General features: G+C 32.2%; 2 protein-coding genes across 2 annotated transcripts in view; one reads left to right on the top strand and one right to left on the bottom strand.

Annotated features, from left to right (window-relative positions):
* Positions 1-19,943, bottom strand: part of LOC127729035 (syntaxin-binding protein 1-like) — a 45,802-nt gene extending 25,859 nt beyond the window's left edge. The window contains exons 1-9 of the mRNA XM_052236656.1: positions 19,807-19,943; positions 17,505-17,636; positions 11,276-11,352; positions 4,367-4,445; positions 3,508-3,760; positions 2,845-2,929; positions 2,274-2,404; positions 1,770-1,877; positions 835-1,042 (exon numbers count right to left, since the gene is read on the bottom strand). Coding sequence (XP_052092616.1) covers positions 835-1,042; positions 1,770-1,877; positions 2,274-2,404; positions 2,845-2,929; positions 3,508-3,760; positions 4,367-4,445; positions 11,276-11,352; positions 17,505-17,636; positions 19,807-19,834 — 1,101 coding nt within the window. The 5' untranslated portion in view covers positions 19,835-19,943. The remainder of the gene's footprint in view (positions 1-834; positions 1,043-1,769; positions 1,878-2,273; positions 2,405-2,844; positions 2,930-3,507; positions 3,761-4,366; positions 4,446-11,275; positions 11,353-17,504; positions 17,637-19,806) is intronic.
* A 76-nt stretch (positions 19,944-20,019) lies between these two features.
* Positions 20,020-27,346, top strand: part of LOC127729032 (rap guanine nucleotide exchange factor 1-like) — a 69,500-nt gene continuing 62,173 nt past the window's right edge. The window contains exon 1 of the mRNA XM_052236640.1: positions 20,020-20,180. Within this exon, the coding sequence (XP_052092600.1) occupies positions 20,168-20,180 (13 nt within the window). The 5' untranslated portion in view covers positions 20,020-20,167. The remainder of the gene's footprint in view (positions 20,181-27,346) is intronic.

Genomic DNA, 27,346 nt, shown 5'->3' with positions numbered 1-27,346 from the left:
TGGAAAATATAAGTATACATTTTAATAAATATCTTCATACAATTTTTTTTTTCATTCTTTCATTTTATTCTTTTATCTCATATCACGATCACTAGGAAAAACTTAATAATCAAACTTACTTTATTTTTTAACCTTTTCAGTGATGAGTTCCAGATTCATATTTTTTGAATCCAAGTGTACCTGGATTGCTATGTACTTTCAATATGGGATCATTTACTATCTGATACCCAGGTATAACTTTTCATAAAAAAGCTTAAATAACTGAAGCCAGAGTAGGATTTTGATTGGTCTTAACATTTTTTCGACAAATTTTGGGAATGAATACATTTTTATAAAGCAATTTGCCTTAGCTTTGCCATTTTCAATACTAAAAATATAGAAATATAATCATTCTACATGAAGATGAAAGACAACTCTATTGAACAACATATTAACACTGCTTTGTATTTGAGTCCATCATCTTGAACAAGCATGTAATATTTGCCACTGGACAAACATCAACCAATCAATCAATATTTCAATACAGCTATTAATAAGTCAATTTCAATGTTCTCTCTCAACATAAAAAGTTTCCAGAAATACAAATTACCTCTTCCAAATAAATTATTCCTATGTCAGGCCTTTTAAAGGACATGTAATAAATTATTCCTATGTCAGGCCTTTTATAGGACATGTAATACATTATTCCTTTGTCAGGCCTTTTATATGACATATAACTATGGTGTTTACACCTTATACATGACTGAAGATAGATGCAACATAATCTAATCATAGGTCATAAATTATATTCAAAGGAAGATAACTCTACTTTCAAAGGGAGATAACTCTACTTACCTGTTCTACTTTACACAATCTGTCAACATGTTTCTGGTAGATTTTCATGCAGTCTTCAGCTAGATGTAAATGTGTTGAGTATTTACTTAATTCTTTCTGATATTGAGGCATTTTCTTTAACATCTGAGATAGATCCCTAATATTGGCTTTTTCTCCATCTGTCATTTTTTTATCCTTAGCAAATTGTTTTAACTGTTTTGTTACTTGTCTGAAATACAGTAAGAGGTGTAAAAATGTTTAAGCTCATTGTGTCTAATAACAGCATTTTTTCTGATATATTTTTAAACCATAATCTAACAAGTGACAAGGAATCAAGTAAGACAAATCCAATACTATATTTTTCATTTATTGTTAAAAAAATTATTAACAACTGATGCTAGTATTTTTTTTATTTGTGAGCATCCTCTGAAATCATTTGATAGTCTAAAGACATTTTTTAATAAAAAGAAAAACTATCATCATTAATTAGCATATCAACTGACTAACATAAGTTGGCAAAACAAAAGAATAGCTTTTTCATTAAAGGCGAAAAAAAAATGTGTTTATAGAGTTTTTTGCTAAAGAAGCTTCTGGGCAAACAAAGACATAAGAACTATTCCTATTATTATGAATTTTGGTACAGCCTCAAGTCAACAATTATTATACAGCATGATTTTAAAAGAGTTTAAAATCAAATAATCACAATGATTACAATAGAAATACATATACCATATGTTACAATATAAATACATATACCATATGTTGTTCATTGTCTTTGTATGTATTTTTGGATGATTGTTCGAAGTTAAAATTAAATGTTTTAAGTTTTATAAAATATAAGAGCACATCTAAAAAGAAAAGGTCTGAGTCTTTTTAAAAAAAATTAATAATGCTCTACAGATCTTTGTTTTCTTTGTTTTCTTCACGTTTCCAATGGAGTCTTGAGAAAAACTTACTGTGATACTATGGCAATGTGTTGATGTCTAAGTTCTACCCATAATTCATCTGTCTCATCTAGCAGTGCCTCTTTTTCAACTACATCATTTCCAACATTATTTTCATATCTGTGAAAATCAGTGTTAGTCTAATCATTAGAAAGTGAAAGAAAATTTTTAGTCAGAAATATATCTTTCTTTGCGTAAGTGTATATCCATGCTTACAAAACAATATTATTTCCTCCTGAAGCTTTATGGACAAAATTCACAAATGTAATAATTTTGTTTAAAATATTGTTTTACAAAATTTTCTCCCATCAGTAGGAAGAAACATCCACTTAAACATGTAAACATATATGTGTAACAAACATAAGTTACAGAAAAGATTAAAAAATTTGTCTTTTGATTTTTTTTGTGTTATTGGTTTGTTGGCTCATACCTCGCATCTATTTTCAATCAGAGGTTAATAAACAACTATGATCACCTATGAAAATAATATCTTTATTCATCTGCACCTGCACTTACTTGTAAACATCATTTTCAATGGGCAGTAGATCATAAGCCATGGCTTGGAAATGTAGGTCGTGTAATAATGGTGTTATTGGATCAAATCCACGATCTAAAATTAACAACTGGGATCGATCTTTCTGTGGGCCCTAAAAATAAAACAAAGTCAATCAAGGGCTGATAAATGAAGTTAAAACATTTGTCAAATGAAGTCTTGTGTCATAATATTTATTACATTGGTAGATGAAAAAATATGTTTTGTACTTAAAACTTAAAAGTTTCCAACACTACAATGAGGGAAAGTTTTAAGAAAGCTGGACTTCTGTGTCATATGCTTTTTAAACAAGTATGTAATTTATCGTCACATTTTCATAATGTCAACTCATAAACTTTTATTATTTTTTTCACATTAGTTGATCAAAATAATACATTTGATTTATCAGTATTTCATATTTTATATTTCCTTGTCTACTTGCCCTGACAGACTTCATGATATTTACAGCACTATGTATGGAAGTTTTAAACGACCTTGACTGGCTATACAGTCAATTTACAGCACTGAATAATTTAAATAAATACAGTATATTACCTCTCCCATAGTATGGTCATCTGCTCTATAGGCATCTAATTTTTGTTGTACCATTTGAGCAAACTCAGCATTCTTGTCAAATTCACTGAAAAATTAAATTAACACTAATATCATTAAAATTTCTTAGCAGACTGAAGGTGTTTTTAGAGTAAGAAATTTAATCTGTCTCTTATTCATAATTCAAACTGCCACGGCTTATTCATTAATATCACTGTTTTAATTGTATTTGAGTTGCCAATGATGTTGGTGTTACTGTCAGATTTGGACTTCTCCACCTTGGGTGATATTTCACAATAAATGCTGAAGATTCTATGTGATTCTCTCTGAAATCTCTTTAAATTTTACGACTGGGTCGTAAATCAGAGTGTTATAACAAACTATCACCTTGTTTTACTGTGTTATCACCAGTAAGGGCATTTTTTATAACTCAAATCACTTTGCTTGTATTGTAGATTTGATTATTTGAGGATCTGTTGGAGGTGTATTCTTCATTTTTTAGGCAATTTTTCTCTATTTCTTTATATGTTTTGTGCATTATTCTCTATCCTTATATTTCAACACCCCATTATTTCTTTAATCTTTATTTTCCCATTATTCTCTATTCTGTAAACCCCATCCAGACCCTCAACTGAGTACAGTGTGAAGCTTTACCATATTTCCTACCTTCTGTATCTGACAGCAGGATATTCCCCTAATGTGGCACACAGTGTGGCTATTTGTTCAGCACATCTTTCCAAGTTGATGGTACGTCCGGCGGTACGTAATGGGTTATAATAAAACTGAAAAGTTTCTCTAGAATCTAAGGAGTAAGTCTGTGATTCTGACGGGAGGAATGCTATGTTTATTTCTTTTAATGTCTTGATAAACTTGGCTGATGAAGATTTGCATAACTCATTAAACAGCTCATCTGGACATGCTAAAAAAAAATAGAGAGTGTAAAAATTATTGGTACCACTTACTGTGGATTCAATCATTTTCATGGATTGAGGAAAAATTACATTTTCATGGATATCTAATTTTATGGTTTTGTTAAAATCTGCATGCCTTTCTATAGAAAATTTTAAATTCATTGAACATCTAAATTCATTGTTCCCTTGTATCCACAAAATCCTCGAAAATTACAATTGGTATCCAACAAATAATACTGAATCCACAGTATAACATTACAAGAATACTAACTTTGATTCTTTTCAAGCATTTGTTTTTACAACTATGTTAATGAAATGCATTTCTTCTGAATGAATCAATATCTAACAATTAACTGGTTTAGTTTATTTTTGTATACTTATAAAGACTTCCAGGAGAATTTTGAAATCATTAAAATCATTCATAAATAAAAGACAGTTGCATGAATTGAAACTGATTATTATTTTCTCTCATTCTTATTAAAAATAAATGGCTTAAACTAAACTGAAATATTTCTTCAACAACATTGTGAATAGAAGTAATTTCATACCAAGGACAAAACATATTTATCATAAAACTTTTTCTTCTAAATGGACCTTTTTATATCTATAAATACCTTCAGTGAAAAACACATGAGCACTTTTATACTGTGTGTTGTTGGGATTCTGGAAATCTACCATCAGAGCACGAACAGACTAAAACCAAAAACAAACTTTTATTCTATAATGTGAAAATTTATTTCAATATTTTTTGTTAAAGGGATTCTTTCATAAGCCTGGTATCTTTGTTTAATTTTACAGACTATTTTGTCCATAACTTAATCTTTTAAAAATATTAAAATTGCTTCATTCAAAGAATGTGAATTTTCAAAAGGGCAAGAATAAACAAGAAAATATGTTATTTAACATGGTTAATATTAATAAGCTTGAGTAGATAAAGACGGAATAGTTCGTTATATTATTAGAGTAAGATAATAAACTGTTTCAAGATGTAAGTATGTTAGAGTTAGCTTTTCTATTGGAGTCAGAAGATAAACTGCTTCAAGATGTAAGTATGTTAGAGTTACGTACCTTTTCTATTGGAGTCAGAAGATAAACTGTTTCAAGATGTAAGTATGTTAGAGTTACCTTTTCTATTGGAGTCAGAAGATAAACTGTTTCAAGATGTAAGTATGTTAGAGTTACCTTTTCTATTGGAGTCAGAAGATAAACTGTTTCAAGATGTAAGTATGTTAGAGTTACCTTTTCTATTGGAGTCAGAAGATAAACTGCTTCAAGATGTAAGTATGTTAGAGTTAACTTTTCTATTGGAGTCCGAAGATAAACTGTTTCAAGATGTAAGTATGTTAGAGTTACCTTTTCTATTGGAGTCAGAAGATAAACTGCTTCAAGATGTAAGTATGTTAGAGTTACCTTTTCTATTGGAGTCAGAAGATAAACTGTTTCAAGATGTAAGTATGTTAGAGTTACCTTTTCTATTGGAGTCAGAAGATAAACTGCTTCAAGATGTAAGTATGTTAGAGTTATGTACCTTTTCTATTGGAGTCAGAAGATAAACTGTTTCAAGATGTAAGTATGTTTGAGTTACCTTTTCTATTGGAGTCAGAAGATAAACTGTTTCAAGATGTAAGTATGTTAGAGTTACCTTTTCTATTGGAGTCAGAAGATAAACTGCTTCAAGATGTAAGTATGTTAGAGTTACCTTTTCTATTGGAGTCAGAAGATAAACTGCTTCAAGATGTAAGTATGTTAGAGTTACCTTTTCTATTGGAGTCAGAAGATAAACTGTTTCAAGATGTAAGTATGTAAGAGTTACCTTTTCTATTGGAGTCAGAAGATAAACTGTTTCAAGATGTAAGTATGTAAGAGTTACCTTTTCTATTGGAGTCCGAAGATAAACTGTTTCAAGATGTAAGTATGTTAGAGTTAACTTTTCTATTGGAGTCAGAAGATAAACTGCTTCAAGATGTAAATATGTTAGAGTTAACTTTTCTATTGGAGTCAGAAGATAAACTGTTTCAAGATGTAAGTATGTTAGAGTTACCTTTTCTATTGGAGTCAGAAGATAAACTGTTTCAAGATGTAAGTATGTTAGAGTTATGTACCTTTTCTATTGGAGTCAGAAGATAAACTGTTTCAAGATGTAAGTATGTCAGAGTTAACTTTTCTATTGGAGTCAGAAGATAAACTGTTTCAAGATGTAAGTATGTTAGAGTTACCTTTTCTATTGGAGTCAGAAGATAAACTGTTTCAAGATGTAAGTATGTTAGAGTTATGTACCTTTTCTATTGGAGTCAGAAGATGAACTGTTTCAAGATGTAAGTATGTTAGAGTTACCTTTTCTATTGGAGTCAGAAGATAAACTGTTTCAAGATGTAAGTATGTTAGAGTTATGTACCTTTTCTATTGGAGTCAGAAGATAAACTGTTTCAAGATGTAAGTATGTTAGAGTTATCTTTTCTATTGGAGTCAGAAGATAAACTGTTTCAAGATGTAAGTATGTTAGAGTTATGTACCTTTTCTATTGGAGTCAAGAGATAAACTGTTTCAAGATGTAAGTATGTTAGAGTTACCTTTTCTATTGGAGTCAGAAGATAAACTGTTTCAAGATGTAAGTATGTTAGAGTTACCTTTTCTATTGGAGTCAGAAGATAAACTGTTTCAAGATGTAAGTATGTTTGAGTTACCTTTTCTATTGGAGTCAGAAGATAAACTGTTTCAAGATGTAAGTATGTTAGAGTTACCTTTTCTATTGGAGTCAGAAGATAAACTGCTTCAAGATGTAAGTATGTTAGAGTTACCTTTTCTATTGGAGTCCGAAGATAAACTGTTTCAAGATGTAAGTATGTAAGAGTTACCTTTTCTATTGGAGTCCGAAGATAAACTGTTTCAAGATGTAAGTATGTTAGAGTTACCTTTTCTATTGGAGTCCGAAGATAAACTGTTTCAAGATGTAAGTATGTTAGAGTTAACTTTTCTATTGGAGTCAGAAGATAAACTGCTTCAAGATGTAAATATGTTAGAGTTAACTTTTCTATTGGAGTCAGAAGATAAACTGTTTCAAGATGTAAGTATGTTAGAGTTACCTTTTCTATTGGAGTCAGAAGATAAACTGTTTCAAGATGTAAGTATGTTAGAGTTACCTTTTCTACTGGAGTCAGAAGATAAACTGTTTCAAGATGTAAGTATGTTAGAGTTACCTTTTCTATTGGAGTCAGAAGATAAACTGTTTCAAGATGTAAGTATGTTAGAGTTACCTTTTCTATTGGAGTCAGAAGATAAACTGCTTCAAGATGTAAGTATGTTAGAGTTACCTTTTCTATTGGAGTCAGAAGATAAACTGTTTCAAGATGTAAGTATGTTAGAGTTACCTTTTCTATTGGAGTCAGAAGATAAACTGTTTCAAGATGTAAGTATGTTAGAGTTACCTTTTCTATTGGAGTCAGAAGATAAACTGCTTCAAGATGTAAGTATGTTAGAGTTACCTTTTCTATTGGAGTCAGAAGATAAACTGTTTCAAGATGTAAGTATGTTACAGTTACCTTTTCTATTGGAGTCAGAAGATAAACTGCTTCAAGATGTAAGTATGTTAGAGTTATGTACCTTTTCTATTGGAGTCAGAAGATAAACTGTTTCAAGATGTAAGTATGTCAGAGTTACCTTTTCTATTGGAGTCAGAAGATAAACTGTTTCAAGATGTAAGTATGTCAGAGTTACCTTTTCTATTGGAGTCAGAAGATAAACTGTTTCAAGATGTAAGTATGTCAGAGTTACCTTTTCTATTGGAGTCAGAAGATAAACTGTTTCAAGATGTAAGTATGGTAGAGTTACCTTTTCTATTGGAGTCAGAAGATAAACTGTTTCAAGATGTAAGTATGTTAGAGTTACCTTTTCTATTGGAGTCAGAAGATAAACTGTTTCAAGATGTAAGTATGTTAGAGTTACCTTTTCTATTGGAGTCAGAAGATAAACTGTTTCAAGATGTAAGTATGTTAGAGTTACCTTTTCTATTGGAGTCAGAAGATAAACTGTTTCAAGATGTAAGTATGTTAGAGTTACCTTTTCTATTGGAGTCAGAAGATAAACTGTTTCAAGATGTAAGTATGTCAGAGTTACCTTTTCTATTGGAGTCAGAAGATAAACTGTTTCAAGATGTAAGTATGGTAGAGTTACCTTTTCTATTGGAGTCAGAAGATAAACTGCTTCAAGATGTAAGTATGTTAGAGTTACCTTTTCTATTGGAGTCAGAAGATAAACTGCTTCAAGATGTAAGTATGTCAGAGTTACCTTTTCTATTGGAGTCAGAAGATAAACTGTTTCAAGATGTAAGTATGTCAGAGTTACCTTTTCTACTGGAGTCAGAAGATAAACTGCTTCAAGATGTAAGTATGTTAGAGTTACCTTTTCTATTGGGGTCAGAAGATAAACTGCTTCAAGATGTAAGTATGTCAGAGTTACCTTTTCTACTGGAGTCAGAAGATAAACTGCTTCAAGATGTAAGTATGTTAGAGTTACCTTTTCTATTGGAGTCAGAAGATAAACTGTTTCAAGATGTAAGTATGTTACAGTTACCTTTTCTATAGGAGTCAGAAGATAAACTGTTTCAAGATGTAAGTATGTTAGAGTTACCTTTTCTATTGGAGTCAGAAGATAAACTGTTTCAAGATGTAAGTATGTTACAGTTACCTTTTCTATAGGAGTCAGAAGATAAACTGCTTCAAGATGTAAGTATGTTACAGTTACCTTTTCTATAGGAGTCAGAAGATAAACTGTTTCAAGATGTAAGTATGTTAGAGTTACCTTTTCTATTGGAGTCAGAAGATAAACTGTTTCAAGATGTAAGTATGTTAGAGTTACCTTTTCTATTGGAGTCAGAAGATAAACTGTTTCAAGATGTAAGTATGTTAGAGTTACCTTTTCTATTGGAGTCAGAAGATAAACTGTTTCAAGATGTAAGTATGTTAGAGTTACCTTTTCTATTAGAGTCAGAAGATAAACTGTTTCAAGATGTAAGTATGTTAGAGTTACCTTTTCTATTGGAGTCAGAAGATAAACTGTTTCAAGATGTAAGTATGTTAGAGTTACCCTTTCTATTGGAGTCAGAAGATAAACTGCTTCAAGATGTAAGTATGTTACAGTTACCTTTTCTATTGGAGTCAGAAGATAAACTGCTTCAAGATGTAAGTATGTTAGAGTTACCCTTTCTATTGGAGTCAGAAGATAAACTGCTTCAAGATGTAAGTATGTTAGAGTTACCTTTTCTATAGGAGTCAGAAGATAAACTGCTTCAAGATGTAAGTATGTCAGAGTTACCTTTTCTATTGGAGTCAGAAGATAAACTGTTTCAAGATGTAAGTATGTTAAAGTTACCTTTTCTATTGGAGTCAGAAGATAAACTGTTTCAAGATGTAAGTATGTTACAGTTACCTTTTCTATTGGAGTCAGAAGATAAACTGTTTCAAGATGTAAGTATGTTACAGTTACCTTTTCTATTGGAGTCAGAAGATAAACTGTTTCAAGATGTAAGTATGTTACAGTTACCTTTTCTATTGGAGTCAGAAGATAAACTGTTTCAAGATGTAAGTATGTTACAGTTACCTTTTCTATTGGAGTCAGAAGATAAACTGTTTCAAGATGTAAGTATGTTACAGTTACCTTTTCTATTGGAGTCAGAAGATAAACTGTTTCAAGATGTAAGTATGTTAGAGTTACCTTTCTATTGGAGTCAGAAGATAAACTGCTTCAAGATGTAAGTATGGTAGAGTTACCTTTTCTATTGGAGTCAGAAGATAAACTGCTTCAAGATGTAAGTATGGTAGAGTTACCTTTTCTATTGAGTCAGAAGATAAACTGCTTCAAGATGTAAGTATTACAGTTACCTTTTCTATTGGAGTCAGAAGATAAACTGTTTCAAGATGTAAGTATGTTAGAGTTACCTTTCTATTGGAGTCAGAAGATAAACTGCTTCAAGATGTAAGTATGGTAGAGTTACCTTTTCTATTGGAGTCAGAAGATAAACTGCTTCAAGATGTAAGTATGTTAGAGTTACCTTTTCTATTGGAGTCAGAAGATAAACTGTTTCAAGATGTAAGTATGGTAGAGTTACCTTTTCTATTGAGTCAGAAGATAAACTGTTTCAAGATGTAAGTATGTTAGAGTTACCTTTTCTATTGGAGTCAGAAGATAAACTGTTTCAAGATGTAAGTATGTTAGAGTTACCTTTTCTATTGGAGTCAGAAGATAAACTGTTTCAAGATGTAAGTATGTTAGAGTTACCTTTTCTATTGGAGTCAGAAGATAAACTGTTTCAAGATGTAAGTATGTTAGAGTTACCTTTTCTATTGGAGTCAGAAGATAAACTGTTTCAAGATGTAAGTATGTCACAGTTACCTTTTCTATTGGAGTCAGAAGATAAACTGCTTCAAGATGTAAGTATGTTAGAGTTACCTTTTCTATTGGAGTCAGAAGATAAACTGCTTCAAGATGTAAGTATGTTAGAGTTACCTTTTCTATTGGAGTCAGAAGATAAACTGTTTCAAGATGTAAGTATGTTAGAGTTACCTTTTCTATTGGAGTCAGAAGATAAACTGTTTCAAGATGTAAGTATGTTAGAGTTACCTTTTCTATAGGAGTCAGAAGATAAACTGTTTCAAGATGTAAGTATGTTAGAGTTACCTTTTCTATAGGAGTCAGAAGATAAACTGTTTCAAGATGTAAGTATGTTAGAGTTACCTTTTCTATAGGAGTCAGAAGATAAACTGCTTCAAGATGTAAGTATGGTAGAGTTACCTTTTCTATTGGAGTCAGAAGATAAACTGTTTCAAGATGTAAGTATGTTAGAGTTACCTTTTCTATTGGAGTCAGAAGATAAACTGCTTCAAGATGTAAGTATGTTACAGTTACCTTTTCTATTGGAGTCAGAAGATAAACTGTTTCAAGATGTAAGTATGGTAGAGTTACCTTTTCTATTGGAGTCAGAAGATAAACTGTTTCAAGATGTATGTTAGAGTTACCCTTTCTATTGGAGTCAGAAGATAAACTGTTTCAAGATGTAAGTATGTTAGAGTTACCTTTTCTATAGGAGTCAGAAGATAAACTGTTTCAAGATGTAAGTATGTTAGAGTTACCTTTTCTATTGGAATCAGAAGATAAACTGCTTCAAGATGTAAGTATGTTAGAGTTACCTTTTCTATTGGAGTCAGAAGATAAACTGTTTCAAGATGTAAGTATGTTACAGTTACCTTTTCTATTGGAGTCAGAAGATAAACTGTTTCAAGATGTAAGTATGTTAGAGTTACCTTTTCTATTGGAGTCAGAAGATAAACTGTTTCAAGATGTAAGTATGTTAGAGTTACCCTTTCTATTGGAGTCAGAAGATAAACTGTTTCAAGATGTAAGTATGTCAGAGTTACCTTTTCTATTGGAGTCAGAAGATAAACTGTTTCAAGATGTAAGTATGTCAGAGTTACCTTTTCTATTGGAGTCAGAAGATAAACTGTTTCAAGATGTAAGTATGTTAGAGTTACCTTTTCTATTGGAGTCAGAAGATAAACTGCTTCAAGAAGAGGAAGTGGTTCTCTCCGTTTATTAATGTCTTCTACCACTGAAATATAAATATTATACGTAATTTCAAAAATATCACATATGGCAAAAAATTCTGATCTAATTTCACAACAAAAGAGATGATTTCAATTTTCCCATTGTGAACTTTCCATTTCTCTGTTGCAACATTCAAGCTAGGCCTGCATATGAAATTTACAACTTCCAGCAGGTAAGACTTTCCAGGGCTTGCAATTCCTACCATGATTACTTAAATAAATCACTGCTGTTTACAAGGCAGACACTGAACCAAGGGTTTCAAATGGTAAAGTTGAAGACATCCCCTCGATTTTATTACAGATGTCATCACGATTTGCTTGACTGTTTGATAGATAACCACGAATATAAAATTGAGAATAGAAACAGGGAATGTGTCAAGGTTTTGTTATGGTTTGCACTCCTGAATCTTAAGTACTCAATGTAGTGTTTTGTAAACTTGTTTGTCTTTTTTTCGGGGAGCCATGGTATGGTATTTGATTGCCCTTTAAGTATCTTCTCCAACTTTTTTTTCTTTGGGTAATTTTGAAATTCAGATGTACATCTTTTTAATATTCAATGAAGCTCAAAATATTAAATGCTGATAGCAGCGCCTGCATACGGAGTATATATCTCCCAATTGATACAATATTCCCGGGCTTGAATTTCCTATCATGATTTCCTTGATAGAGGATTGCTGCTCACAAGGAAGCTATTAAACCAAGAGTTCCAAATGGTGAAGTTGAAATCATCCCTTCGTAAATTTTACGGACGCCATCACGAGTTGGTTGACCATTATGGAATAACCGTTTTACAGATGATATCAGATATGTTCCTTAAGTCGTAATTACAATACCCTTCCCTTTTCACGAATGTGACCTACCGAATTAGACTATTTACCGGATTTGTAATAACAGAGGCAACACGATGGGTGCCACATGTGGAGCAGGATCTGCTTACCCTTCCGGAGCACCTGAGATCACCCCCAGTGTTTGGTGGGGTTCGTGTTGCTTAGTCTTTAGTTTTCTATGTTGTGTCATCTGTACTATTATTTGTCTGTTTGTCTTTTTATTTTTGGCCATGCCGTTGTCAGTTTGTTTTCGATCTATGAGTTTGACTGTCCCTCTGGTATCTTTCATCCCTCTTTTAAATGTTAAGCTTTGAGAGTAAATTATTATAAATTCAAGCACTTCAAACAGAGCAACTGTAATTATATATAAATTTGCTGATTTTTCACTTTAATTTTTCTACCTGAAAATAAATTTGGCTTACACCTATGGTCAATTCAGAGATTTCAATGGATGAATTTAGTGTTTAGTGTCATCGCTTTCTCCAACTGATGCTTTAATTTTAAACCAAAGTAAAATCAATTCGTCTGGTCAATCATGTTAAGTAATTAATGAAACATAAGATTATCAAGTTGTTAGAAACCCTGATGATATGCATTATCTGCTTACCAAATCTTTATTACCAAATTGTTGCAATAACCATGATGAAAATCAAAATTTATCAAACAATAAGAAGATTGTTTCAAACCTCCTTGACAGAGTTCTCAAAATTTGTATTCCCCTGGTGGTTCTTGAAGAAAATCTACTGGTTCTCACTAATTTTTTCTATTGGAAACAGGCCTCTACAATAACTTTTTTTTCAACTTGTCCAGTAGGACAAGTACATACCAAAACTTACTTGTCCGAATGAAATTGTAACTTGTCCAAAAAAATCTTAATAATAACCTTTTTTGCATTTTAAGTTGATTCAAGGAACAAAAAGAATTAAAACAATAGAACAGAATTTGATTTATATCTTTTGAAATACTATTCAAAAATATGAGTCGAATACAATTAACTGAATCTAGTCATGTCACAGAACTTAGGTTCTACATGTAGTTCATCAATGCCAAAGTCTCATCAGATTCTGCACATGAGGCACCATCTGATAGGGCTGTTAATGTACACTCATTGGATTTGTATCCTGGTTTTTTAAAGTTGAAAAAAGTTTATTCAAATGCAATAAATAAAAAAAAGATGAGGTATGATTGCCAATGAGACAACTCTCTGCAAAGACCAAATGACACAGAAATTAACAACTATAGGTCACCGTATTGCAAGTATTGTTTTTTTTTTCTACATATGATCAAATATGATTTTGTGAATTTAATGGTAAATAATTTTTCATTTTTATCTAAAAAATATTTTTTTTTTGTTAAAAAAATTACCGGTATGTTATTTATTATAAAGCAACAGAATAAGGTAGGAAAACGAGGTACTGATTTGTCTTGGTCCCGAAATGTCTCCTGCGTTGCCAAACTGTCTATTAATCATGTCTATTAAATATGTCTCCTATGGTGCCAAACTGTCTATTAAACATGTTAAACTTGGAGCCGAATCGTTTCTGAGCTTGTGACGAACTGTCTTGTAAAGTTACCTTATCTACAAAGCGCATCGCTGATTCGGATCAGTAAGACTGGTTTCCGAGAATAGTATGCATTTTACCTGTTAATAAAATGCTTCGCTGGGGCGCAGCTTGATACGACCGCAGAGGTCGAACCCTGAACAGTTGGGGCAAGTATGGACACAACATTCAAGCTTGATACAGCTCTGAATTTGGATTGTTATTAAATATTTGACACAGCATAGGTTTCTGACACAGAAAGAATGTGGTCTAAGAACTTGAATTTTTTTAATTTACCTATTATGGTCCAATGTCCAAAATCAAAATACATGGTTAGATTCAGCATATAAAAGAACCCCATATATTCAATTTTTGTTAAAATCAAACAAAGTTTAATTTTGGACCCCAACTTGGACAAACTTGAAAACTGGGCCCATAATCAAAAATCTAAACACATGTTTAGATTCAGCATATCAAAGAACCCCAAGAATTCAATTTTTGCTAAAATTAAACTAAGTTTAATTTTGGACCCTTTGGACCTTAATGTAGACAAATTTAAAAAACGGGACTTAAAATTAAAAATCTAAATACACGGTTAGATTTGGAATATCAAAGAACCCCAATAATTCAATTTTTGATGAAATCAAACAAAGTTTAATTTTGGACCCTTTTGACCTCAATATGAACCAATTTGATAGCGGGGCCCACAAATAAAAAATCTAAATTCATGGTTAGATTCAGCATATCAAAGAACCCCATATATTCAATTTTTGTTGAAATCAAAAAAAGTTTAATTTTGGACCCCAACTTGGACCAACTTGAAAACTGGGCCCATAATCAAAAATCTAAACACATGTTTAGATTCAGCAAATCAAAGAACCCCAAGAATTCAATTTTTGTTAAAATCAAACTAAGTTCAATTTTGGACCCTTTGGACCTCAATGAAGACCAATTTAAAAAACAGGACCCAAATTAAACATCTAAAAACACAGTTAGATTTGGCATATCAAAGAACCCCAATAATTCAATTTTTGATGAAATCAAACAAAGTTTAATTTTGGACCCTTTTGACCTCAATATGAACCAATTTGATAGCGGGGCCTACAAATAAAAAATCTAAATACATGGTTAGATTCAGCATATCAAAGAACCTCATATATTCAATTTTTGTTGAAATCAAACAAAGTTTAATTTTGGACCCCAATTTGGACCAACTTGAAAACTGGGCCTATAATCAAAAATCTAAATACATGTTTAGATTCAGCATATCAAAGAACCCCATATATTCAATTTTTGTTGAAATCAAACAAAGTTTAAATACTGGACCCTATCTTGGACCAACTTGAAAACTGGGCCCATAATCAAAAATCTAAACACATGTTTAGATTCAGCAAATCAAAGAACCCCAAGAATTCAATTTTTGTTAAAATCAAACTAAGTTTAATTTTGGACCCTTTGGACCTTAATGTAGACCAATTTAAAAAACAGGACGAAAATTAAAAATCTAAATACACGGTTAGATTTGGAATATCAAAGAGCCCCAATAATTCAATTTTAGATGAAATCAAACAAAGTTTAATTTTGGACCCTTTTGACCTCAATATGAACCAATTTGATAACGGGGTCCATTAATAAAAAATCTAAATACATGGTTAGATTCAGCATATCAAAGAACCCCATATATTCAATTTTTGTTGAAATCAAACAAAGTTTAATTTTGGACCCCAATTTGGACCAACTTGAAAAATGGGCCAAAAATCAAAAACCTAAATACATGTTTAGATTCAGCATATCTAAGAACCTCATATATTCAATTTTTGCTAAAATCAAACAAAGTTTAATTTTGGACCCTTTGGACCTTAATGTAGACTATTTTGAAAACTGGACCCAAAATTAAAAATCTAAATACACTGTTAGATTCGGCATAACAAATAAATAAATGTGATCAAAGATTTTACAAATCTAATGCGCCATACTGTGCAATTAAAGATTACTTCTTGAAATTTTTCAATATTTGAAATTTGAAAAAAAAATAATATTTGAAGAATAATTCTTTTTAATTTCTGAAATCTGAAATGAGAAAAAATTGACACCCCACAATTTCTTTTTATCCCCCCCCCCCCTTTTTTCCCCCAAAAAATTCTTTCCCTCAAGATATGGTCATAATCTCAATTCAAATTTCCAATGGAGTTGGCAACCATATTTACCCATTTAAATTTACCATAGTGCTAACTTAATCTATTTTATAATAGAATTAAAAATATAGTGTCAAATCTTTCATATGGATTTTTTTGTAAAAAAAAATGATGCAACATTTGCAGATATTTTTACTAGTCTTCCTTTATAAATATGCATTTCTTTAAACATAACTTAAAAGCAGTGTAAGGGAAGTAACCAAAACGTTGTATTTGGATTACCTCCCTTACACTGTTTTAAATTATCTTTATTGTTCATTAACCATTACTTTATGCATAATTTAAAAGCAGTGTAAGGGAGATAATTTCAATGATGAATTTGATTTATCTCCCTTACACTGCTTTAAATTATGTTTTGTACTAAAGTATTTGTCCATTAACCAGGACAACCTTGTTTTTCCCCCTTTTTTGCCCCTAATTCCTAAACGGTTTGAGCCATAACCCCCCAAAGCAAATCCTAACCATCCCTTTGTGGTATGGAAACTTGTAGTATAATTTCAGAGAGATCCATACACCGTTCCACAGTTATTGTCTGGAAACTAGAAAATGCTTATTTTTGGCCCCTTTTTGGCCCTTAATTCCTTAACTGTTGGTACCATAACCCCCAAAATCAATCCCAACCTTCCTTTTGTGGTATTTAACCTTATGGTAAAATTTCAAAAAGATACATTCACTTAAACTAAAGTTAGAGTGCGAAAACCAATGTGTATTCGGACGACGACGCTGGACGACGACGACGCCGGACGACGACGACGACGACGACGCCAACGTCATACCAATATACGACCACAAAATTTTTTTGCGGTCGTATAAAAAGTACCTGACAAAGAACCAGTTTTAAATTATCGATTGCAAGTAAACATGTCTTGTTTTCATCAAAGTTGGATTAAATTTATTTTATGCAGAATAATTTTACTTGTCCCGTCGGACAAGCTTGATATAGTTTTTACTTGTCCGACCCTTTTTCCCTCTGGTACCGGACAATCGGACAAGCGTTATTGTCGAGCCCTGTGGAAAATACGAAAATTGTGTCAGTCCTTTGCAAAATTTTGGTGGTCAAAACCTTTACACCATCACTTTTTGTTTTGAACTAGTACTCTGCCTTAAGCTTAACAACTTAGGATAAAATAACAGAGCATTAGTACTGATATGTACTAACAGTATACGACTACAACCATACATATCAATAATTTACTGTATATTGTAAATACATTCAATGCCTCTAGCTAGATTCTTTGTTGTTTTTATAGTTTACAAAATATTTTATATCAAGCTTCACATATGGTGAAGACTCTTCTCTTAAGAGTGTAAGATTGTAGAAGACTGTACGTGTTGACCTTTAGATGTACCTCATAAACATATTTAATTTTATTCATATATGTACCATTAAAACATTTAAACCCGCTGCAATTGTTTGCACCTGTCCTACATGTAAGAATAGAAAATACATTGTATGAATGTAAACTTACATGTGATTCCCTCAGACATAATCTCACACATTCTACAACAGTAAACTTACATGTGATTCCCTCAGACATAATCTCACATCTTCTACAGTATCAATAGAAAATACATTGTATGAATGTAAACTTACATGTGATTCCCTCAGACATAATCTCACACATTCTACAACAGCTAGAGATCATCCGTTTACTAAGCTGGTCCACCACCAAAACCTTCCACTCATTTGGTTTCTTAACTGCCAGAATAACATCATTTGTGATCTCTAAAGAAAAAAAATCAAAATTTACAAAATGTATGTCATAATTACTGAGCAATGTATTTAATCCAATAAAAGAACAGAGTTCCAATGTCCCCCTCATTGCACATATATTTTTCTATCCAAGGTACAAGGACAATAACTAAAAATAGCACTTTTTTTTGTTCTTTAAAACTTTTTTATTAATATCTTAAGAAAAATGAAGGCTTCAGAGCAAATGCAATGTGATTTCCATTATAATTTATATTTCCAAGGGGCAAAACTCGTTAAAAATATTTGATCAGAACTTATTTTCGAAAGTGTCAAAGACATTGCTGGTATAAACCTATGATAAAAGTTTCATAAAATTCTGGCAAGAATTGAACACATGAGAGTGATATCATTGCAATTTTCCATATAATCAATATTTTCAAGGGGCATAACTCTTTTAAAAATAATTGATCAGCAATTATTTTTGAACTCTTCCAGTACATTGCTGATATAAACCTATAATATAAATTTCATAAAAAATCTGGTTAGAATTGTACACATGAGGGTGCTAACAATGCAATTTTCCATATCATTAATACTTCCAAGGGGCATAACTCTTTTAAAAATAATTGATCGGCACTGATTTTCGAACTCATCAAAAACATTGATGATATAAACCTACAATATAAATTTCATAAAAATCTTACAAGAATTGTACTCATTAGAGTGCTCATAAGGCAATTTTCCATATAATTAGTATTTCCAAGGGGCATAACTATTTTGATAAATTGCTTCGCCTAGCGCAGCTGGATATGACCGCAGAGGTCTAACCCTGAACAGTTGGGGCAAAAATGGACACAATATTCGCGCTTGATACCGGTCTGAATTTGGATTGTTATTAAATATTTGACACAGAATAACTGTAGTCAAAGAACTTAGAATTGGTTATATAATTTGAATTTATATTCAATTTTTAGCTTTTGTGCAATACACTTTGCTGTTGCGAATTGACCCCCCCTCCCCCCACAAAAAAAAATAAATGGGAAATGTGTCCATGGGACACAGATGATGCCACCGCTTGCATATAACATTATAAAGGGACATAACTCAAGAACTGTAAAAGTGACGCTACCCAAATTTGTACTTGATCTGAGTTTTGTGGTAGTAAGCATTGTTCATAAGTTTCATAACATTTATTTGAGGCAAACTTAAATTAGAGAACGGAAACGAAAAATTCAGCAATTTTTCCATTTGTAAAGGGCATAACTCTAGAACGGTAAAAGTGACGACACCAAAATTCCAACTTGATCTGTGTTTTGTGGTAATAAGCATTGTGTATGTTTCATAACATTTAGTTGAGGCAAACTAAAGTTAGAGAACGGAAACCAATTTTGGGACGTACAGACGGACAAGGGTAAAACTGAATGACCCCACGATTTTGGGCGAACGGACGCAGGTTCCACAACCACTTGCACTTAAGTTAAGGTGAGCTAGTTATCAAAAGGCTGCAGGGGTGGTTTCTATCAAATCAAATAAAGAATATATAACAAGAACTAAAATGACATTTATTACATATGGCCAAAATGACTAAATCCGAGCTTGTTCAATGCATATGGCTGAAATGTCTTGTTTCCCATTAAAATTATTAATGTGTATTATTTGGTGATGATTAATCGTCATACATGTTAAATGTATGTATACGTGTACATGTATATCGTATCTTTTAGAGGAGCAACAACATGTAAAAGGTTGTAAAGAGGGATCATTTAACACATTTGATCTACAAATATTAATGAGAGCAATGTTGCCTACCCATCCTGGCTGTCTTACTTCACACAATTGTCACAAAATCTTGCATAAAATTTGGCAGACCCTGTAAACCTGACATTTCATAATCGGTAAACATGCAACCACACTGTTAAGCTGCATGAAGTTAAAATGTAAAAGTTGATACACGCAGTTTAACTATGACAATAAACTTAGAAATCTCTAAAAGATTTTCTTAGGGGTGTGATCCAAGTCGAGACGGAAAAATTATCGATCATAACTTTCAAAATAATGTGAGTGTTCTTCGACAACAATGTTTTCTTTCTATAATTGTATATTAAAAAAAACTGAAAAGCGCCTTGATATAAATTTGACAGAATTCTTTCGTCATATACATAATGCAGATGTAAACATTATATAGGAAATAAAATCTGTTTACTTTCGTGCACTGCTATTTTCAGCGCCATCTTGAATTTCTAATGTCCCGCACTGAATAATTAACCTATAAAAATAACGAAATTGTTGATATATTCGTGTAAAAAAATATCTCTTGTGAATAAATTCCACAAGTTCATACGTATGATATCAAACAAATGTGTGATAAATGCACAATAGTCGTATATCAGTTGTGTTTTGATAGCCTCGTTCCGAGGGATGAAACGGGAAGTGATGAATGATGCTAAAGGAAATGTACTCTTAGTCTACTTCAATGTTGATTAGCGTTCAAATGGAAGATACTATTTTAGAAAGGAGGATCAATGAAGATGAGAGATTAACCCTTTTTGAATCGAATTAGTAGGATGGATAAACCAGGTAAAAATGAAATAATATGAGGCAGGTGTTTCCTGTGAAAGGGGACGAATAAGAAAACCTTTAGTCTTTAGAGTACTTTAGTAGTCTTTATAATTACTATATATCCCGTCTGGGAACAGTATATCTATGTTCCTGATCCTGTTAACAGCAGATATACTGCAGTATATATTTTGGTCTTTTGGAAAATGTTGTTTGTGCTGTATTTAGACCCCTCTAACAAGAAATTTGTTTTGCATGCACACGTATAAAAATTGCGGTTTTTATCCAACGCAATCATAGGTTTGAACGTTGTTTTCAATTTAGACTTGTTTATATTTTTTCGTTTGGGCTTGTATTATATTTGCCTTCGGGTTTATATGATCCGTTCATCCTATTTTGAGTCCGAAAAATTCAAGAGTCTATCCTAAATTGAGGTAAATTGTATGACTTTCCAAATACCGTTTCGATTCCTAACATCACTGAAGAGACATTAATTGTCGAAATCTGGATATGGTGTACATAAACCTTTGCACCTTTTGTTTGCGGTATATCATCTTTTCCGCAAGTTTATTGTTTTCTGTTAGTATTAAAAATTTAATAAAGATCCATTGATTACATCTGTGGTCCGTTTATTTGGCAATCGCCAATGGCAGTCAGCAGGGTTTAAGAACATTTGTTGTTCGACCTGTTAGTCAAATGCGTTTTGTTAAAATATACTTTTTCACTTTTTTTGGTCTTCTGGAAAATGTTGTTTGTGCTGTATTTAGACCCCTCTAACAAGAAATTTGTTTTGCATGCACACGTATAAAAATTGTGGTTTTTATCCAACGCAATCATAGGTTTGAACGTTGTTTTCAATTTAGACTTGTATATATATATATAGATATAAGAAGATGTGGTATGAGTGCCAATGAGACAACTCTCCATCCAAGTCACAATTTGTAAAAGAAAAACCATTATAGGTCAAAGGACGGTCTTCAACATGGAGCCTTGGCTCACACCGAACAGCAAGCTAGAAAGGGCTCCAAAAATTACTAGTGTAAAACCATTCAAACAGGAAAACCAACGGTCTAATCTATATAAAAAACGAGAAACACTTATGAACCACATCAACAAACGACAACTACTGAACATCAGATTCCTGACTTGGGACAGGTGCAAACAATTGCAGCTGGTTTAAAAGTTTTAATGGTACCAAACCTTCACCCTTATCTTTAACAATAGTGTAATGTCTTTTTGTTTAAAGTCTAACGGAAGGGAAAACAACATTAAATCAAAGTCAACCATAAATTATAAAAAGGACATCATAAGAATACAAATTTTATTGTTATTGTGTTGTTGTCCATATTAGTTTCGGTAATCATACATATGAATTTTCAGGAAATCGTATGACTTGCATTGCAGCATCCGCCAGGGGCAAATACAACTGTTTGAAAAAGTTTGAAAAAACGTTTACCATTATGATTTTATTAGTATATTGATTTTTTATTTTGATTTTTAGTAGTTTTATATATTTGCTTACTATTATAAGGTACGTCCCCATAACATTTTACTCAAATCTTGAGCCTAAACGATACTGGAAAAGATTTCTGTGCAGATGCGGGAAAATAAAAGTCTGAAAAAAAGTTAACGATTTTGAGTTCATTAGTAGGCTACAGACCACAATTAATTCCCCTCTTAGTTCTTTATAACATTATGTCGCATTAAAAAATATTTACCTGCTTTTTTTGTCAAATCTTTTGTGTGTGTAATGTACAGTACAAGCCCAAAAATATATCCAACTTTCAGAAAAATTGCATGTTTACATCTTACAAATTTAGCCAATACACATTCATACCCCTATAGACAAGTCAAGAGATGTTCTGAAAACTGTAAATATTACCTTTTTGCACCTGGCCTAATCACTCTTTCCATATCAAAATCAGTTAATATAAAACATCCAAAAATTTATTTCAGCTCTCTTCTTTCATTTCCACTCCATAAAAAGTAAGAAATGTTTGAGAAAGGGAAAGAAAAAAATAAAGAAAAAATACACTTTAATTAAAGGGAACTATATTTGTGGACAACGAAAAGCGAAAAGCGGAATCAATAATTGTGGTCTGGGGCCAGTAGACTAGAATGATTATTTTGATTTTGATTTTTTTTTTTTATTGATTTTTCTACCGTTATAGGGGACTTCCTCCCCTTATAATCATTTGCCTTCGTGTGTTTTACATGTACACCACCCTTGGTTTTGCATGTACGTCTTTACTCTTATGTCATGAAAGTATATATGAGCTTTTGTATCCATTAATCATTATCATAATGTCAGTTAAATGAAAAAAATCTTGATCCTTAAGTCCCTCAACCACAGCCTCAGGCACAGACCCACCAGCCACCAAAATGCTGTTTGGCCTGTAAAAATCATCTCTGCAGACCAATAGACCTTATCGTTATTTGGAAATCTGCACCGCTTGACCCAAGAATCTGCACCTCTTGAACTATTGACGTCATACAACAATCACTTTTCCATTGTGGCGTCAGATGTTTTTTATTATGACGTCAAATTTTGACAGGAACCTTTGTGATGTCCAGTAATGGCGGACAAATAGCGATAAGGTGTATACTAGCAATAGAATCTGAACTAAAATTTTTCATAAAATTCAGCTTCGGGCCTGTAGATTCAAAAGTTTATTGTGAAGACCAATCCTTATCAAATACCTGAATTCTGATGACACCGAACGGTTTTGAGAGCCAATAATAATGATGTGGCTGGTACAAGTGAAATGCCTGATCTTCCAATAAATGCATTTTTCTCGGAAGTTACTGTATGTCACATAGCCAATATCTTCATATCACAATAGCCTATGACCCATTTGTCCCCAAATGAAAACAGGTCAAGCAATTTAAATTATTCATAAAACTGTAATTAGAAAGTTGTATATCAGCACCTAATCAATTTGGCACCTATAGAAAAAGTCATCTGCATCTAGTCAAATTAGCAGCTGCTCAAATTGTCACTCAAGCTATTTTAGCATTTGGTTATTCGAATCAATTTAGCACCTCATATGATTTTTACCTTCAGGCGTTTTCCTTAATTTTTGTACAGAAGCAACATGCAGAGGTAGGTTGTTTGTTTTTCATAAAATAAAAAAACATCTCCGTTACTACAGACCAAAAGTGTCTTCTAAGTTCTATGACAGTAGGATTGGATAGGTACTAAACAATCTTCCAAAATAGGGTTATCGACCTTGCCAACAACACTAAGATTATTCATAACCGTTTTTGAAGGTTTGTTCTCAATATATAGGTAAACTTTTTGACTTGGATGGAGAGTTGTCTCATTGGCACTCATACCACATCTTCTTATATCTATAAACGTGCTCAGTTTTCTTTATTGTGAACTTGAACATAATTTACCTGTGTCTGTTAAATGAAAACAAATAATTTTAAAGTATTGGTATGTATCGTTTTGAATAAGCCACATATTGTATATAATGTACATGTATACATGGATGTATAAATACTCATCCACGCATGCTATTTTTATTTTAATTTTATAAATTTTGACTTGGATGGAGAGTTGTCTCATTGGCACTCATACCACATCTTATATCTATGACCTTTTTTGTATATATATATATATACAGTTATTACAATGTATATATATATATATATATATATATATAAACAAGTCTAAATTGAAAACAACGTTCAAACCTATGATTGCGTTGGATATAAAAACCGCAATTTTTATATGTGTGCATGTAAAACAAATTGCTTGGTAGAGGGGTCTAAATACAGCACAAACAACATTTTCCAAAAGACCAAAAAGTGAAAAAGTATATTTTAACAAAACGCATTTGACTAACAGGTCGAACAACTGATGTTCTTAAACCCTGCTGACTGCCATTGGCGATTGCCAAATAAATTGATCACCAGATGTAAAAAATGGATCTTACATATTAATTTACTACTAAACAGAAAACAATAAACTTTCGGAAAAGATGGTATACCGCAAACATGAGGTGCAAAAATTTGTACACCATATCCGTATTTCGACAATTAATGTGTCTTCAGTGATGTTAGGAACTGAAACTGTATTTGGAAGGCCATATAATTTACCCCAATTTAGGATAGACTTTTGCATTTTAAAGAGTCGAAATAGGATGAACGGATCATATAAACCTGAAAGAAAATTTAATACAAGCCCAAACGAAAAAATATAAACAGTTTCTACAAAATTGTTCAACAGCATTATACATGTATGATAGTGAGAAATTAAGTGTTTATAGAAATTTAAAGTTGTAATAATGTTCATCCACTTTCAAAGCTAAGAAGTGGTCCTGTACATTGAAACTAAATGTTGAAGTTGGTTGTTTTGCTAATATACTAAGAGAAGTACATTTATATATATGTGTGTTTTTATATGCGTTGAGAACAAATTACATATCCTATTTTTATGTTCCAGCAAATACAGACATGACAGAACAATCAGTTGTAATTTTTTTTTATGTCCTTTACCCCTTTAAGACATTTGTTCAATACATTTATAAAAATCTACCAAAATGATATTTAATATTCTATTCTAATAATATTTGAATTATTTGACATTTTTGTCTTAAAAAGTGAAAATGTGTAAGGAAATATTCATACTAATAGCTAAAATTGCCATTATTCAATAAGAAAACATGAGAATTCCTCAGCAGGAAGTTTAATAAATGAAGCAACTGAGATCTGATGAAAAACTGAATATAATTGAGATTTATTATTATTCATATGAATTAATGGAGATGTGGGATTGACATCAACAACAAAACAAAAACAAAACAATTATAGGCATCCAAAGGTCAAATTCATATACATAATGTTACTACTTACGATACAAAATGCTGATACAGAAAATTGCTAATTTTTATGATTTTAATGTTTCAATATACATTTGTACATGTACATGCATGGATTTTCAAGATAGGAAGGACAGATGCATGAATCTTATCATGCTCAAGGTTTATAAACACAATCCTTTATCATTACTGCTTATAATTAGGTTTCCAGAGATGCATTGTTGCATCTAAGGTCATGACGGTCCCTTGTTTCATTTTTGCATTAAGCATGTTACTTTCCATCTTCCATGTCTTTGTGTAAACAAATGATGATTTAAAACAATTGTGAACTGCTAAAGGATTCATGCTTATTATTGATATGAAGAAGTTTGAAATAAAAAGAAAGAGGAAGAGGAAGTGAACTATTACCTCATGAACTAGCATATTTAAAATCAAGCTCAGTGCAAATTTTATTATTAATTTTTAAATCAAGGTTCATTTTCATATCACATCATGTACTTGACCTGATGTGCATGTTATATTTGCCATTGGACACTACACACCAATAAATACATTGTAATATGAATATTAACCCTGCTTTGTACTAGACCGACACACTGAGCCAGATTTTTAACGTGCTAGTTCACAAGGTAACAGTCCGCAGGGAGACATGTCACCTTACCCGGACACATTATTCTGACTTCGAGCTGACCAGTCATTGTTCTTACACCTTAATTCCGCATGCTTAGCGGAGAAGCAGCAAATACCAATTTTAAAGTCTTTGGTTTGATCGGCCTGGTTCAAACCCACGACCTCCCACACTCGAGGCGAACACGCTACCAAGAGACCACCGAGGTTGATTTGATAATGATGATCTGCTGATTGATAGTATTTTTTACCAGGTGAACAATAAGGCAAGGCAAGGCAACTTTTGTTTTGCTTATAGAGTATATACAGAGCAAAGAGGGGTACTTTTTTGCCCACTTTATCAATTAAATGAGTATTCCTTCTAGTCTTCTAAGGGAATATATAGAACATCCCCCTGCACAAGGTAGATGTATGACTGTTCTAAGTTAATAATTGTATAAAATCAAACATTTTGTAAGGATACATCTAAATATTTTATTCATTTTCCACCAAGAAAGTCACTGGGCTGTATTCATGCACCCTTCCCTTAGATTAAATTTCCATATACATGTACTCATATTACTCTGTATATGGATGCACCTAATTGAATACAACAGCTTCACAACAAAAGTAGGCCCCCTGACCCTCATTTCATGCTTCAGTAATCTTGATAAAGTTTATTTTTATACGACCGCAAAAATTAAAAATTTTTTGGTCGTATATTGGTATGAGTTTGGCGTCGTCGTCGTCGTCGTCGTCGTCGTCGTCGTTGTCGTCGTCGTCGTCGTCGTCGTCGTCCGGCGTCGTCCGAAGACACATTGGTTTTCGCACTCTAACTTTAGTTTAAGTGAATGGATCTCCATGAAATTTCACCATAAGGTTCAATACCACAAAAGGAAGGTTGGGATTGATTTTGGGGGTTATGGTACCAACAGTTAAGGAATTAGGGGCCAAAAAGGGGCCAAAAATAAGCATTTTTGTAACTTTCAGACAATAACTTGTGTGTAAGTGTATGGATCTCTCTGACATTGTACCACAAGGTTCCATATCACAAAGGGAAGGCTGTAATTGATTTTGGGGGTAATTGCCTCAAAATTTTAGGAATTAGGGGCCAAAAAAGGGGCAAAAAACAAGCATTTTTCTAGTTTCATGACAATAACTTGTGTGTAAGTGTTTGGATATTTCTGAAATTGTACTACAAGGTTCCATATCACAAAGGGAAAGCTGGAATTGAGTTTGGGGGTAATTGCCCGAAACGTGTAGGAATTGGGGGCCAAAAAGGGGCCAAAAATAAGCATTTTTCTAGTTTCCAGACAATAACTTGTGTTCAAGTGTATGGATCTCTCTGAAATTGTACTGCAAGGTACCATACCACAAAGGGAAGGCTGGGATTGAGTTTGGGGGTGATGAATCATAAGGGGGTTCAAAAAATTGGGGGAGGGGGATTTTTTTTTTTTTTTTTTTTTCTTTTTTTCCTTTTTTTTTTCTTTTAAAATTTTCCATTTTAAGTTGGTTATTTCTGATTTATATTTAAAAGCAAATAATAATGATATGGTAGGAGATACACATCAAACAGGATGTGTAAATTATTATATAATAAGTATTGTGCAATAGCAAGAAATTTTCAATTGCACAGTATTGCACAATAGCAAGAAATCTTCAATTGCACAGTATTGCGCAATAGCAAGAAATCTTCAATTTAACAGTATTGCGCAATAGCAAGAAATATCCAATAGCACAATATTGCGCAATAGC

The sequence above is a fragment of the Mytilus californianus genome, unplaced genomic scaffold (genome assembly GCF_021869535.1).
Source record: "Mytilus californianus isolate M0D057914Y unplaced genomic scaffold, xbMytCali1.0.p SCAF_2, whole genome shotgun sequence".
NCBI lineage: Eukaryota > Metazoa > Mollusca > Bivalvia > Mytilida > Mytilidae > Mytilus > Mytilus californianus.
This window is presented reverse-complemented; position numbering and strand designations above follow the sequence as displayed.